Below are 18,121 nucleotides of genomic sequence, written 5' to 3'. Positions count from 1 at the left end.
TTTCTTTTCTTCCTATGTTGAAAATTCTGGTTGCTATGGCAACAAATAGTCTGAAAATATGGCAAATTTAACACATAAACTGGATCCAGTGATATCTCAAAAAGTACTGAAAATATTTTTATGAAACTTGAAATATGGGTAGATGGCAGTCTGGAAATTATGCACATCTTTTTCTTTTCTTCCTATGTTGAAAATTCTGGTTGCTATGGCAACAAATAGACTTAATTTCAAGATTTCTGATTTAAATTTTTCAGCTTTTTCACTATAAGTTCTTTATTTCTTAAGGTGTTTACTTCAAACTTTAAATATAAGTTTTTGGTCATCAACCACATCATATGTGACAAGGTTTACAACTCTAGCACAAAAATTATCAGTATTACCTCCCTTGACCTTAGCATTTTTATGAAAAATAAATGTTGTCTTTTTTAAATAACTTCTTTATTTCCTAATGTATCTACTTCAAACTTCATATTTATGTTTCTTATTATCACTCAACATTTTTGAGAAGGTTAAATACTCTAGCAAGACTATTTCCAGAATTATGTTCCCCTTGAACTTAGATTTTTTTCGAGAAATTGGTATTTTTTACTCCAACTTCTTCATTCCTTATAGGATTTACTTTAAAATCCCACATCGTAATAATATGACAAGGTTATATCAACATAATTTCCTATTACTGTGATATAGACAAACTTAGAACTCAAAAGATTTAAGTTCATTCATGTCATTCATTCACTGGTGGTGCGTCTGTGGCCGAGTGGTTAAGGTCGTTGACTTCAAACCACTTGCCCCTCACCGCTGTGGGTTTGATTCCGGACAGGGACTTTGGATTCTTTCATGTGAGGAAGCTATCCAGCTAGCTTACGGAACGTCGGTGGTTCTACTCAGGTGCCAGTTCGTGCCTGAAATAATGTACCGAAGGGCACCTGAGGTCTTCCTCCACCAGTAAAGCTGGAACGTTGTGATATGACCTATACTGTGTCGATGTGACATAAAACCCAAAACAAACAAACATTCACTGGTAAAATTGAATGGCCAATGGCCCATCAGAATGTTGCTGGGTTTCTAACCGGTAGGCGACTGATGGATTGCTTGCAGTACTATGATAATTGCTTGTTTGTAGTGGTTCTTAATTTAGGAATAAAAGCTGTTGGCAGTGATTATCACTTTCAGTGATAGTTATGGTTTGAGAACTGCATTTAGATCTGCTTGTATTGTTAATATTCTTGGCCAAATGGTTAAGGTAGTTGACTTCAAACCACTTGCCTCTTACCACTAGGTTTGAGCCATACAAGTGAGAAAGCTATCCAGCTTGCCTATGGAACATCTGTGGTTCTAATGGACAGAGAGGCAGTAAAGCTGGAATGTTGCCATATGACCCATACTGTGTTTGTGCGCACCAATCAAAAAAATATTTTTAAAAAAAATTCTTACAAAATATGAAACATCTTCATTTCAGGATTTACCAAATGCAATGAATGCTGCAGAGATAACAGATAAATTGGGGTTACACAGTTTACGTAACAGAAACTGGTACATTCAAGCAACATGTGCTACTAGTGGAGATGGACTTTATGAAGGACTTGACTGGATGTCAAACCAACTAAAAAATGCTAAATGATCAATATATATTCATTAAAGCTATATGTTTAATAACTTGTGTATATTTTGTTGGATAAGTCTTGGAGATAAATATCAGAAATGCAGAAATAAATGGAATTGTTATAATGGATATAAAAAAATTCCACATGTGTAAATGAGGATCATATATGTGAAAACTTATGTTATGAACTTGTAAAGAATATCTTCTGTTTTGTGCTAGTATTGAGATTTTCTTATAAATATGAGCCAGGGTTTAAACAAACATAAAGTGTAAGAAGTTTTTGCTTTTAATTATCATTACAATTTCATTTGGTTAAGTTATATCTTCAAATGTAAAAGCTGTATTGTTTTTTTTTTTCTTCAGCATAAATATAGTTGCTGAATTAATATTAAACATTATTATTTTGTATGTCAGGAGTTATATTGATATTTTGATCTACAGATTTGACCTTTCTCAGGTCTAGCTGGGTTTTACATCACTTCAATAATTTACGAGTCGAGTGGATGGACAAACTAGAAAGTTAGGGGTCCAGGCCTAAAGTTTAGGTGTTCAAAATTATATAAACTGAAAAAAGACAAAACAAGACCATTCAATTTTGCTCAAAATGATTATGGTTATAATGTGTCATCATTTTTAGCTTTACTAAATTACTTTTTTTGGAAAAAAAGAATAATGAAAAAAGAGGAATTGTTACAGTCATGTTGCCATTGCTGTGTGCAAACTTTAACCTCGATCATAACTTTTTAAGTCCTTAGTGTATTGTCTTCATACTTGGCCTCTACCACCTTTGGGACAAGGCCTTCAAGTAGACCTGTCTGGACCTTCATTCATAAATGACCTTTACCTTCAAGGTTGAATGTTTAAATTTTACTTGATTTTTCCTATTAGTAGCTCAAGATGAGCTTGTATGATCACAGTTTGTTCATCGTCCGTCAGTGTGTCTGTGCATCTGTCATCCTTTTTATATACAAAAACTCCTCAGAAACCACTGGGCCAAATTTGATGAAATTTTCCTGGAATGTTCCTAGCATGAAGCTCTACTAAAATTGTTCAAATGGTTCTGCTCCGTCAGAAGGGCTAAAAATAGATTTTTGAAATGAAATCTTAAAAGAAAGTGCAATGTCTAGAGCATAGATATTTTGTGTGTAGCATTATCTCATGAAACTCTACAAAAGTTGTTCAAATTTTTGATTTTCCTTACATGTACAGTCAAACTTGTCGTATCTGACCTTCCATTGGACTATCCAAAAAATGTCACTACTAATCCAGGTCAATAAAAAGTTTGTTTTACTTTATGAAAGTTTGCATATTCTTTGATTGTTTTGTTTGTTGAACAATAATTTGTGTAATTCAATTAATTACAGTAAAGCGTTTTCAATAAAGATGTTGACATGTTTATTTTAAAATTAACATGTTTGTTTATCATGTTTATAAGATGAAAACCATGAAATATTTGAAATGTTGATCTGACAATGTGGAACATGAAATAAATACTAGTTTAAGTCTTTAATTTAATTAAAACATTTATAAAAATCGTGAAATTACTTGTCTGGTCATCTTTCATTTCATGAAAATCAAGCATTATTTTATTTTGCACAGAAGTACAAATGTAGCTCAGAGTCCTTGTCAAAAAGTGAAATATCCTAAAAAAAATTCCCTTAACTCAATATGCACTAAATGATCCCTCTTGTTATGACAGCCAACATCACAGGAACGTATGTAATGTTATAGTGATGCAGCTCAGATATAAGTCAGAGAGCTGTGAAAATACACGATAATTGCTAATTGACTTGATTGATACCTCGAGCGTTGTTGTGTTCATCAATGTGTTAAGTGCGAAAAACATCTTATTCCAATTGATATTGACCGTGACAAATGTACAAAAAGTTGTTAAATAAAGCTATATATGAACTACGGGACGCAAAATTCAAGGTCGTTAGTTGTCAGATAGAGTCATTTAATTCAGTGACTACATAGTGATTAACGTTGGGCGGTCTGAAGTAGGGTCGTATATGACAGGAAGTTGTTTAAATCAATGAGTTGCTATGGGAAGTTAGACTATATAGTAAAAACTTAAATAATCTTTCCTCTTAATTGACAAAGGTTAGAAGTAAGATATTTGGCAATTACATAATTTAAACAATCTTGGTAGATGTCCACTACACAATGTTTCATGCCAAATATCCCCCAACCCCTTGGGGGGTCATTGATTTTCATTATGTACATATAGTAAAACTTAGAAAATCTGTAAAGTGCATTGCCTAGAGCTCAAATATTTTGTGTGTATCATCATCTCGTGAAGCTCTACAAAAATTGTTCAAATTATAGCCCTGGGGTCAAAATTGGCCTTGTCCCAGAGGGTCATTGATTTTCCTTCTATGCATATAATTTTTTTTTTAAAAGACCTGAATTAACAAAGGCTAGAGGACAGATATATGACATGAAACATTGTGTAGTGGATCTCTACCAAGATTGTACAAATTAAAGCCCTTGTGTCAAAATTGGCCCCACCCTGAGGGTCATTGATTTTCATTATGTACATAAAGCAAAAAATTAAAAAATATTCTTTTAAAAAATCAAATAGCTAGAGTTTACATATTAAGCATGAAATATTTTCTAGTGAGTGTCTACCAAGTTTGTTCCAATAAAAGCCCTGGTGTCAAAATTGGCCCGCCCGGGGACTCGTTGATTTTCTTTATATTAAAATAGTCAAAACAAAAAAAGGCTTCTTTTGAAAAACCCAAAGAGATAGAGCTTAAATATTTGGCATGAAACATCTTCTAATGGTTTTGTTCAAATAAAAGCCCTGGGGTCTAAAGTGGCTTCCCCCAGGGGCTCATGGATTTTCTTTATATTTATATAGTAAAAAACAAAAAAAAAGGCTTCCTTTAAAAAAACGAAACTGATAGAGCTTATTTAGCATGAAACATCTTCTAGTGTCTACCATTTTGTTCGAAAATAAAAAAAGCCCTGGGGTCAAAATTGGCCCTGCCAAGGGGGTCATTGATTTATTTACATGCATATAGTAAAAACAAACAAAAAAACCTTAAAAAGACCCAAATAAACAAGAATTCTGACTCGGGTGAGCGATTTAGGACCATCATGGCCCTCTTGTTCTGTTACTAAACATATTTATGTATTTTGATGCATTCCAAGTTTTACATCAAATGATCATTGTTACACGGTATATTAATAAGCTTGGTTTAACAATTTTTTTGTTTATATCTCTGTAAATGTTGTTTTCTTGAATGGTCTTTCATCTTTCTCTTGTCCTTTCTTTTTACAGTAATGAAATTGATTTTAAACTAGTATAATATTATTATATTAATCTCGTTATAATACTAGTAAATGTATTTGGAAACCTTGATCCCCCATGTTTTATTATTGTAAAGCCAGTAAAATTTACTATTTATAAGATTAGAATAATTCTCATATTCTCATTATATTTCGGGGTTTATCCCTCTGGAAATTTTTTTTTTAAGTCAAGCTGTTGTGATTAATTTCAAACAAAATTTGATCAAAATATTGGTAAACATTTGAATGAAATACTTGGTAAACATTGGAATGAAATACTTGGTAAACATTGGAATGAAACCCTTGATTTAAATTTCTATAGCCGAATTCATAATTTTTTAGCAAATGTCTAAAGTTGAGACCTATATTTATTGGCATTTTAAATTTTAAAATCTGGTGTATTAACATTAAATTTCTTGTGACAAAATTAATCATTGTAAGGGTTCAAGTCGTGTTGGCTTAAGGTGGGTTTATTTTTTTTCAATAAAAGCAGTGAGTTGAAACTCACTAAATTCTGTTGTATATTATTTATTTTCTGAAACTATTGACATGAAATAAAATTCAGTAAATGTGGATGTTGTTGTATTTTTACTTTAAAAGTTATGTTTACAGTTTTAAAAAACATAATAAAGGAGGTAACATATTAATACGTAGGGAGGTAACATTTATCAGGGAGTTATTGCCCTAATTTTCATACTTAATTTTTGTTGGGACCATTTCTCCTAAACTACAAAAAATATCGACTTGAGAAACGTCATAGAATGATAGATCTCATTAAGAAGTGTAGTGCGTAAGAACGGGTACTCTGCACTTTTTAGCTCACCTGTCACAAAGTGACAGGGTGAGCTTTTGTGATCGCTTTTCGTCCGGCGTCCGTCCGGCGTCCGTAAACTTTTACTTTAAATGACATCTCCTCATAAACCACTAAGCCAATTTCATCCAAACTTCACAGGAATGTTCCTTTGGTGGTCACCTTTCAAAATTATTCAAAGAATTTAACTCCATGCAGAACTTTGGTTGCCATGGCAACCAAAAGAAAAAACTTAAAATATCTTCTTCTAAAAAACCCAAAGAGCTAGAGCTTAGATTTTTGGCATGAAACATCTTCTGGTGAGTGACTACCAAGTTTGTTCAAATAAAAGCCCTTGGGTCAAAATTGGCCCTGCCCCAGGGGGTCTATGCATATAGTAAAAACTTAAAAAATCTTTTTTTAAAGAACCCAAAGAGCTAGAGCTTAGATATTTAGCATGAAACATCTTCTAATGGGTGTCTACCAAGTTTGTTCAAATATAAGCCCTGGGGTCAAAATTGGTCCTGCCCCAGGGGGTCATTGATTTTCCCTATATTCATAATGTAAAAACTTAAAAATCTTCTTTGAAAGAACCAAAAGAGCTAGAGCTAACATATTTAGCATGAAACATCTTCTAATGGATGTCTACCAAGTTTGTTCAAATATAAGCCCTGGGGTCAAAATTGGCCCCGCCCCAGGGGGTCATTGATTTTCCCTATATACATATAGTTAAAACTTAAAAAAATCTTCTTTTAAAGAACCAAAAGAGCTAGAGCTAAGATATTTAGCATGAAACATCTTCTAGTGGATGTTTACCAAGTTTGTTTAAATAAAAGCACTGGGGTCAAAGTTGGCCCCACCCCAGGGGGTCATTGGTTTTCCATATATACATATAGTAAAAACTTAAAAAATCTTCTTTTAAAGAACCCAAAGAGCTAGAGCTAAGATATTTAGCATGAAACATCTTCTAATGGGTGTCTACCAAGTTTGTTAAAATATAAGCCCTGGGGTCAAAATTTGCCCCGCCCCAGGGGGTCATTGATTTTTTCCCATATGCATATAGTAAAAACTTAAAAATCTTCTTATAAAGAACCAAAAGAGCTAGAGTGAAGATGTTTAGCATGAAACATCTTCTAATAGATGTCTACCAATTTTGTACAAATAAGAGCCCTGGGGTCAAAATTGGCCCGGCCCTGGGGGTCATTGATTTTCCAAATTTCCTTATATAAACTTAAAAAATCTTCTTTGGAAAAAACCAAATAGCTAGAGTTTAGATATTAAGCATGAAACATCTTCTAGTGATTGTCTACAAAGTTTGTTCAAATAAAAGCTCTGGGGTCAAAATTTGCCCCACCCCGGAGGTCATTCATTTTCCCTATACATGTATGTGTAAAACTATAGCAAAAATTGAAAAATCTTCTTTGAAAAAACTCAAATAGCTAATTTAGATATTAAGCACGAAGCATCTTCTAGTGAGTGTCTTCACAGTTTGTTCAAATAAAAGCCCTGGAGTCAAAATTGGCCCCGCCCTGGGGGACATTGATTTTCCTTATAGAGTATAGCAAAACTTTAAAAATCTTCTTTGAAAAAACCCGAATAGCTAGAGTTTAGATATTAAGCATGAAACATTTTCTAGTAAGTGTCTACAAAGATTGTTCAAATAAAAGCCCTGGGGTCAAAACTGGCCCTTCCCCAGGTGTGTCATTGTTTTTAACTATATGTGTATAGAAAAAACTTAAAAAAATCTTCTTTTAAAAATCCCAACGAGCTAGACCTTAGATGTTTAGCATGAAACATCTTCTAATGGTTGTCTACCAAGTTTGTTCAAATAAAAGCCCCGGGCTTTAAACTGGCCCCGCTCCGGGGGCCTATGTACAGGTGAGCGACTTCAGGGCCATCATGGCCCTCTTGTTGTATTGTAACTGCGTGTTGCTAAAAAGCTTTTTCGATGCACATACCGCATTAATAACTTTTCTATCTTGAGAAAATATTAGAAATGATAGTTTAACGTCTCAATTCCGACTAAAAGGACGCAAATAATACTGGGATCCTACATATTACCGGACAAAATATGATGTTTTTTTATATGTATCTTTTATGTAAAATAATAAAAAAAAAAGGAATTTTACCCAAATAATTTTGGGTTCTTAATACACGTAAACTTTACTTTAACAAACATAAAATCAAACATTTGAACGTAGAAATGCGTCTTTAAAGTAGGGCATTATAAGAGGGAAAAAAGAACTCAATTTACCGGACATTGTGTTTCAAAAGTCGTGAATTAAAATTAATCTTTAAATAATCAGCAAGAGAACTACGACCATTGCAGGGCAATGTTATGACATTGGAAAAACCCAGTATGTCACTAGAAATAGACACGGCAGCCATGCTTGTTACGAAGATGCCAATATATAAGGTGTAATTGAAATTTCATCCTACATATAAACTCACTAATGGGCCCCACAGAGAGAAGACGCAGCTATCAGCAGCCAGTGGTCATAACGAGGCATTAGCAGCTACGGTCAAGACGTATAATTGTTCTTAATTAAAGTAAAGCCTGTCGTATTTTACACATGTTTAAATTATTTATTATAGTGTAATTATTTAGGACTAACAAGTGTTTCATTTGTGGATATTAATTAAGCAGTTAAGAAAAGTGTGATAAGAGGCATGTTTAATTTATTTGTATATATTTATTTTAAGTTTATACTTAAAATCGTTTACCTTTTTGTCAAATACAAAAAGAAAACAAACAAAACTCGTATATGTCTGATGTCTGAACACCACAGACAATATATACATTTGTAGTTATACATTTTATAACAACAATATTTATTAGCCAATTTTGTCTGAACACTGCTGCCAAATACGAAAAAAAATGTCTGAACACCACAGGCAAAACAAGATACAGTGTTCGTAATTATGCTTATCCAAACACCATGGAAAAGCAAAAATTGTCTGAACACCACAGACAAAAGACTCATTTGTTCGTAATGAAAGCATGCTTATCCAAACATCATGGAAAAGCTAAAACTGTCTGAACACCACAGACAAAAGATACATTTGTTTGTAATTATGCTTATCCAAACACCATGGAAAAGCTAAAACTGTCTGAACACCACAGACAAAAGATACATTTGTTCGTAATTATGCTTATCCAAACACCATGGAAAAGCTAAAACTGTCTGAACACCACAGACAAAAGATACATTTGTTCGTAATTATGCTTATCCAAACACCATGGAAAAGCTAAAACTGTCTGAACACCACAGACGAAAGATACATTTGTTCGTAATTATGCTTATCCAAACACCATGGAAAAGCTAAAATGGTCTGAACACTACAGACAAATTATATATTTGTTTGTAAAAGGGCGTGTTCATGCAACATGACATACATAAATATAATAATAATAATAAAAAATCCGGCGTTTTGCATACCACAGAGGGACGAATTAATGATTAATGTAGAGATCTATTTGACGGCGTTATTTACGTCTGACTGCGATTAAAATTCTAATCGTTTATATGTTTCTACTTCATTTTATTGCTTAAATGGACTGCCGCTAGAAATGTTTAAAAAACATTTTTCAGGATCATGGCCGACGATCAAGAGGTCGGAAACAACCAGTCCAATATTCCCAATATATTTGAAAAATTCGGGACACTTGCAGGATCTTCTAGTCAGTTAGAAGACATCCAAAATGCAATAAAAGGTTTAACGGATTCTCTGACTGAAATGAGGTCTGACGTTAATTCTTTGAAAAGACCTGCAGTTACCTGCGAAGAAACATCAACTTCGAAACGGTTTTGCACGAGGGATGATTCAGGCTCAGATGACGAAAGCGTGGGAGATTTTTTCACCGAATCTGGGGTCACCGACGGAAATGATGATGATGATGAATTCTGCATGGTGGATTTCTTCGAGGATGCCTCAGAAACAGGAGCGGCGATAAGTGACAAACTAGCCACTTTGAGCAATAAAGCTTTACAGGTAAAACCGAAAGAAGAAAAAATAAAGGAACTTTTGGACACACACAAGAGGCCTAACAATGTAGAATTTCTACAAGTACCTTTGGTGAATGAGCAGTTGTGGCGACAGTTGCCATCTCAAGTCAAAGCACAGGATTTTCTGTTGCAGAGGACACAGAAATTTTTTCGTCTGCTTTGGTACCGGTATTGAAGACCATGGATGAGTTAAAGACAGATGGACGACCAAAAATGAAAGAGTTGATTGGGGATACTTTCAAACTGTTAACCAATGCCTTTGTCACTACTTCTCAGATGAGACGTGACAGGATAAAGAAAGAACTTCTCCCGCTTTATAGGCCAATTTGTTCAGCAAACCAATCTGCCACTCATCTGTTTGGCGATAAAGTAGATGAAGAACTTAAAAAGTTAAGGGACAATAAGCAGCAACTTACATGTGCTTCCAGACGTTCTTTTTTAGGGAAACGCCAGGGCATGGCCACCCTGGTACCTCAGCACAAACGGAAACATGCGCTCAATTCACAGGGCAACATGAATTTCAGTCTACAGCGACGACGTCAAAATCACAATTACAGAACAAAACAGCAGAAAAAGAATACTTTCCAATCAAGAGCACAGAAAAATTAATATCCGAAGTAAGTAATCATAATATGAAATATTCCTCTACCATTATAAATACTTCACTCAATTTTCGGGCGGGGAAAACCAGAATGGCGTTGAATGAGTGGAGAAAACTAACCAAAGATAAATGGATACTAGAAACTGTAGACGGTTATCGGGTACAGCTGTCAGCAACTCCTTTTCAGTATAAAATTCCAAAACCATTTAATTTTAAAGAAAACGAAAAACAAGCAATACAGTTTGAAATTACACGTTTTTTAAATCAAGGAATAATAGAACTTGCAAGTAGTATAGGATGCGGACTTGGGGAGAGTGCCTGGATCCACTGGAGCCACTGGAGCTGCCCCCAGGCCCTATTACGATGACGTCATCGCGTGAGTTACTAATGAGGGGTCATTAAAAGAATGAGTCATCGCGTGAGTCAACCGTTACTCACTAATGAGGGGTCATTAAAAGAATGAGTCATCGCGTGAGTCGACCGTTACTCACTAATGAGGGGTCATTAAAAGAATGCGTCATCGCGTGAGTCTATATTATTTTTTTTAAATTATAAGTCTATTTATCGATTAGTTCCGAAACGCAGTAACGTTCCTATATTAATCCAATAACTACATCCATTCGCTGCACAGTTATCGATTTTAGCATAATATGACTCTAAATTTAAGGTCGTGCTATAGCGACTTTTAAACTTAGAAACATTATCGCTTAAAGAACGCCAAGTTCTAAGCGGAATAGTTTAAGTCGGAAGGTATTTTATGACCAATAAGTACACAACAAAGCCATTTATTAAATTTCTACATTTAAGGTCGCGCTATAACGACTTTTAAACATAAAAAAATTATCGCTTAAAGAACGCCAAGTTCTAAGCCAAGGGGCAGGACGTGAAGTGGTTGCACACTTGGTTCAAGCGAGCGAATTAGTTGCAAACTTGACAAAATGGCGAACACGGCGTGATTTTTTTAAACGGGTGAACGAATTTTTGCCAGGCAAGTGGGGTTCTTTGTTATTTTGAAGTTCATTAGTATGTCTATTCCATAATGCAATATATATGCCACACTCGGTTAAAGGTTTCTGCATCCTAGATTCTGTTTTGACGAAGTTATTGAAGATATAAACTGATCATGTAGATATTTTTGAAATTTGACATGTGACTGTTCTGGTCGGGTTTTCTCCTAATTTATTCGAATTTGTCACTTTTGAACTGCATTTAACAATAACAAAATATGTTTCTGTCAATGCTATACAAATTGTTTAGTTCGCAAGTCCGAACATAACGTTCAATACACAAAAATATCTTGTTCAAGCATATTTTGGTTGCAGACTTATACTTTAAGCATTTTTGGTTGCAAACTTTTTCTTATGCAGTTGAAATCCATAGTAAAACTTTGCAAAAGGAGTGTAGAAGGTTATATTTATTAACCTATTTTCAATGGCAATTATTGACATTTATGTTCTGTTACTTGTTTTTGTTATAAATGTTATTTATACTTTCTTCTTTTACAACAATTATGCACTTTATGTTTCAAATTACATGGTTCTAAGTTCAATACTATAATCATCAGTAAAAGCCTGCAAACAAAATAATAGCATATAGAAAAATATTTATTGATACTTCAATTCTAAAATACGTCATCATAATATTATGTAAAATGCAAATGAAAACTACATACAAAACAAACGTATGTGAGAGTACTGTTGTATGTAAATGAATTATTTTGATCATAAACATAAGGACATATATGCACACATACGATGTTACTCGGCAGAATTTCCAAAGTTTATCAAAACCACAAGAAATGTTAATTGTTTCGTATATAAAGATCAGCAGTTGCTTTAGACATAAAGTATGTAAATGCACTTAAAATATTTTTACAAACCAAAAGTTAAAATGACATGCTTGTTTACAATATTTCGGATTTGATGGACATCATATGTCAATTGGTATTCTAAAGATGGTTTTGATTATTAGATCATAATATAAATGATATACGATTGGTTATTTACATTGACTGATACGTGACAAAACTACTAAAAGTCATTGTTCGAGTTAGGGAATTTGGAAGATGTTTTGATTGGTATAAGGAACAATTTAGAGAAACAAGTGAATAATGCCCTTGTGTCAATGTTAATCATAGTTAGTCATGTCAAGATATAAAAAAGTCCTAAGACTTTGTAAAAAGAAAAGAAGTATATCAAGGAGAAAAAATGATGAAGATAAACACAACTGAACTTCAATGTAGCATATTGTGTTATAAATCTATTTCTGCACGCATGCACAGTTTGTATATATATTTCTTATTAGATGAACGGGTATAACTGCCTTAATATTGCTAATTATTTAAAAAAAATGATTAGTTATTTCTCGCTAAAAATATGCACACAAAAGTTTGCAACCAAAAATGCTTGAAATATAAGTCTGCAACCAAAATGTGCTTGAACAAGATATTTTTGTGTATTGAACGTTATCTTCGGGCTTGCGAACTAAACCATTTGTACAGCATTGACAGAAACATATTTTGTTATTGTTAAATGCAGTTCAAAAGTTACAAATTCGAATAAATTAGGAGAAAACCCGACCAGAACAGTCACATGTCAAATTTCAAAATATCTACATGATCAGTTTATATCTTCTTAAATCTTCAATAACTTCGTCAAAACAGAATCTAGGATGCAGAAACCTTTAACCGAGTGTGGCATATATATTGCATTATGGAATAGACATACTAATGAACTTCAAAATAACAAAAACACCCACTTGCCTGGCAAACATTCGTTCACCCGTTTCAAAAAATCACGCAGTGTTCGCCATTTTGTCAAGTTTGCAACTGTTTCGCTCGCTTGAACCAAGTGTGCAACCACTTCACGTCCTGCCCCTTGTAAGCGGAATAGTTTAAGTCGGAAGGTATTTTATGACCAATAAGTACACAACAAAGCCATTTATTAAATTTTTACCACTATTTTCTATTTAAAAAAAAAACCACATCCAAAACGACATAAAAAATGAAATTAAAAAAAAATAAGATTAAATAAAAAAAAACAACGGCAAAATAATATAAAAAATATTCTCGAGTGTTCTCCCAGAACGATATTAATTAGTCAATATATAATTCAATATTCCGCGCGTTAGTATTTACCAATTTACACGATACTGGAAATTAATTAAAAATTTACAACTAACTCGTAATCGGACATACTAATAGACTGAAAGATAAATTATTTATTATTTACGAACAAACAGTCGTAGAAATTATTATAAAATGTTTCGTCTACTTACCTATACCAGTTTCTCGAGTTCATCCAGCAGGACTTTAGCGTCCTGTACGGCTTTTTTGCCGCTTCTATCTTTCGTTTCTAAAAGGAAAAAAAACAACTTTCTATATATTTTTAGGAAGTTGTGTTAAAATTTGCGGCGTAATTATGTTATAATAACCGTTGTTAATTATATACATATTTAGGTCGCATTGTTACCGTTGTTATTATTATTATTATTATACTTTGCTTTAGCTCGTGCGAGATTTTTTTTATTAAAGGTCGATAAACACTTACCAAGGCATTGTCACTCCAGGGGATGGTCCAGTGAAAATAATATAAAATTCAAGTTTTAGTAGAATCAAACAAATATTTATTCGATTTACGTAATTAATAAAGTATCTGAAAATCGAAGGAAAACGAATGTTACGCTTTTTATTATTATTATTATTATAAGTTTGAATACAATGAATAAATAAAGATAATAAAATAGATACATAAGGGTGCCTAGTGGTTAAGATGTTTGCCTCTCGATACAGGGATCGTGGGTTCGAACCCTACCAGGGTCTCGAGCATGTTTTCTTAAAATTAAATACGCAGCAAGCTTTTTTTTACAGTCGAGCTAAAACAAATAATGTTTAAACTAAAATGATTGCGTTATTATAACTGATAACGTACTAATACTTGACAAATAGTTACTAATTTCGAATACTTACTATTATCTCTTCGTCGAAGATCTTTTCTGAAAGAAAGAAAAAAAGTACTTATAGGCTGAATTATGCGAGTTATAAATTTACGAGGTATTCAGCTAATCGATGAATTACTTAATTACGAGAGATAACGGGCACGCTCGAATCATAACCCACGCTTGAGTCACAACCCACGGGCTATTTGTTGACTATATGATTCATATATAATTATAAGTTTTATAGACAATAACAATGATTCGTAGTTAGTGACGCTTTCGTAAAAATACGCTTCATATTAATGATGCGTTATTTTGAATAATCCAATCGCGGCTTTGGAGAAAAGACTTTTAAATAAAATAAACCAATGAATGCTCTTTTATATAGCGTAATATTATCGCATTCGGGTATAAATACGATAAATATGAATTTTGAAAATCACGTTTAAAGTTTTACCAGCACAACTCCTTATATACTGTTATCGCAAGAGCCATATGTAGTCGAATTATATAGCATCGCAAGATATAATACAACAATTTTGTTTATATACAGTGAAGGTTATCTAATTATATTTTACATCTTTACAACCTTGTAGCAAATGATTATAAATGTCGGAAAACCCTGTGAGGCAACCGTATTTTTTTATATATATTTTATTTTACTGAAAGCTAGCTGGCAAGTAACATTTATTAAGTGTTAAGTGTTATTAAGTGTATTACTTTCCAGTTGTATCAAGTAAAGAAATATATTTACGTGATAACAGTGATAATGTGGAAATGTAATTTAGATAGAAATATGGAGAAAAAAAACATAAAAAATAAAAAAAAAACATTAAAAAAAACATTAAAAAAGAAAATGGAAATCTCAATACAGCATTCACCTAAATGAAATGTAATATTAAATGGATTCTTTTTTTTTTTTTGAAAAAAAAATGGAGCAAATAGATTGCGCAACAATGGTTCCACAAAATATGATGTTTTACGAAGACAGACTTGAAACTTTTAAAACCTGGTCTAATCAAATAATACCTAACAAATATACTTTGGCAAAGGCTGGATTTTTTTATACTCTTTGTGGTGACATAACAGAGTGTTTTGCCTGTCACGTAAAAGTGCGGGATTGGCTTACAACTGATATTGCCTTAGATGAACACTTAAAATTTTCACATCAGTGTGTTTTTCTTAAAATGCTTGGATACGGATGTAATGACCAGCCTGATAACAAAAATCAAGTGAACAATCCCTTTTCTTCAGAACCGCAAAAACCATTATTACCAACGACACAGACATCAAATATATTTGGACATCCGGCACCTGCCAATTGCTTTGTGGGACGTCCTGAAAAACCTGCTACAAACTTTGGTACATTATCTGGTGGATTCAAGTGGCCTTCTAAATAAAAGGTTTAAATCTCTTTTTTTTTTTTTTTTTTTTTGAAAAAGAGATATAATTCTTAAATGTATGCACATAAAAACTTTTTAAGCATATAAGATAGTGAAATATCATCCGCTAATACTATTAATGAAGACATATTGGCTACCGAGCACGTTGATTACGTAACTCCTACTTCAGGGAGTAAAAAAAAACAGAATGGTGTTATTTATGCAAGTTAGTGCTGAAAGCTCATTTAAAAAAAATACTTTATGTGGACATCTATGTTGTGGAAACTGTTATTCCAACATTATTAAAGGATGGTCCTGTAAATGTTCCATTACAAAATTACCAAATTTTGAAGTTGTTCCATGGATTGAATGTAAAGTTGACACACGGCCAATATGGGAAAGTGCGGCCAATACGGGATTTAGCCAAGCAGGATTTAGGAAAAACTTGGCGTTAAACGAGATTAGATTTTGACTATTTTGGACGCCAATTTGAAAATGCTTAGCACTTTTTGCGCAATAGTGTTAGTTTATTTGGTTTGGAGAGACGTATATGTCTTTACGTGCTGTTATGTTTTTTATAACAAGATGGACCATTGCAATTTATACATTTTTTTAAGATTTCTCTATATGTATTCCAACAGTATTTCTTCTTTCCTATCCATACATATATTTTCTTTCTCATCTGAACAGAAAATTTGAGATTTGATCAAGTATACAACTACGGCCTCAGGCCAATCCAATAACAAGGCCAAAATGAATTCAACTAATTAATAACATAATTAATAACATAATATTATTAAATGTGTAATTGATCGGCTGGTTTAGTTAATTTTGATTTCATTATTCTTATTATGCTAAATGTATTTACATATGTAAGAAAAATATATTGAGTGATATCTTTTTATGTTTATCGTCCACCAGCTTTGAATAGTGCCTATAAAATTCACCACCTTTTATATATAGACATTATATAGAAAGTTAAATTTTTATGAGTTTTTTTCTTTCTGGTCACATTAATATATATTTCGGACATATACTTGCGTTTCTTATTAACACATTAAGTGATTATCTGGAAAGGTTTTCTGTTACCAGTTAAATAACAGATAATTATATTATTATATCTACATAAATTTTGTATTAGTTAGTTAACTACATAAATATTAGATAATTATGTGTATAACTAGTTAAATTTTCAGTTAACAGATAAAAGATAGATATTGCTGAATGCTTTGGACATCCCTTGTAAGGGCGCGTTACTGACCAAAATTCAATTTTAACGACCGAAACATTTAACGACCGAACATTTTTTCTTTGAAAAAGGTGTAAATTGATAATTTGTAGAAAGTAGTACATTTTTCCTTGTTAAACTTTCAAATTACCTGTATGCTAAAATTTGATAATGTTATAGAGTTTGCGAGCGTTCCTATATTATTGATTGTCTACCTCAATAACTAAAAAGTACGCCAAACTGAAATGACTTATATTTAAATAGTACGATATAAAAATCTTTAGTTCCCCATCTCGTTTTGCTGAACGCGCATTTAAAATTATGGAATTTAAAGACAGCAAAGTAGGATCACAAACTTGTTTCCTAACTGAACAACAATAAATGTAAGTAATCAAAGAAAAAAGCCTTGCAATTTGTGGATAACTTGGCAATAGCACTAAATGGAGACAGTTCTGTAAGCGGCGTTATAGAAACGAAATGTTTAATATCCTGCCGCCAGTTGCACAACTCCATAGAGAAAGCGTTATCCATCACAGACTTAAATTTTTGTATATGCCCCGGATTAAGCATGATAAGCTATAACAAATGCTTATTACTTTCTGTCAAAATTTGATTCGCTTTATAATTGGAACTCATAACAATGCGCTGCACGTCCTTATAGAATGAGTCATCTAACACTTTCAGATAGAATGTATAACGCTTTAGCTTCTACTATTTTCTACCCAGACTACTGGGTGACGTTACGATGACCCATTAACGAATCAGAAATGGGGACGCTATCATTACGTTTTTAATAGCCAATTGCAACAGTTCTCACTCATGTTAGATTGATGGTATATAACTTGGAGTTAATTTTCTAAGCGTTATTTAGAGAAATATTAATGTGGGAGCACTCCATGTCAAACCAGACGACGAAAGTAACTTTTAACGAAGTGGTAAAAACTGTAGTATTTTACGTAGAAGAGGGTAATCGTCTAAGACCAGTACCCAAAAAGACACAAAACAGAAAGACTAAAAGAAATTTGAAATTTCTGAAACCAGTGCCATTTACGTCGCAAGATCGACGCGATAGGTCAGTTAAAAGGGATTGATATTTATTTTGACCATACGTCATGAGTACCAGAATAACGCGGAAGAAACCGTTATTAATCAAGCTGACAATTGGTCTGCGGGCCATTAAATATTATGTAACCGAATTACGCAATATTGTGCCGTGCTACGACGATCCAAAACATTGCATTTAATCCTGTTCCGAATGCACGCATAAATGACATTTTTGA

At 33.0% G+C, this 18,121-nt stretch overlaps 1 protein-coding gene across 1 annotated transcript; it reads left to right on the top strand.

Moving 5' to 3' along the window:
* Nucleotides 1–1,459: 1,459 nt before the first annotated feature.
* On the top strand, nt 1,460–5,470 carry LOC132755988 (ADP-ribosylation factor 2; the record flags this gene model as incomplete). The annotated part of the gene is given in 1 exon segment (XM_060746926.1): nt 1,460–5,470. A coding segment is annotated over 1 exon segment (162 nt), but the record flags the coding sequence as incomplete, so codon positions are not given.
* Nucleotides 5,471–18,121: the final 12,651 nt, after the last annotated feature.

The sequence above is a fragment of the Ruditapes philippinarum genome, unplaced genomic scaffold, assembly GCF_026571515.1.
Source record: "Ruditapes philippinarum isolate M1 unplaced genomic scaffold, ASM2657151v2 ctg15842_1_1_1_1, whole genome shotgun sequence".
Classification (NCBI taxonomy): Eukaryota; Metazoa; Mollusca; class Bivalvia; order Venerida; family Veneridae; genus Ruditapes; species Ruditapes philippinarum.
This window is presented reverse-complemented; position numbering and strand designations above follow the sequence as displayed.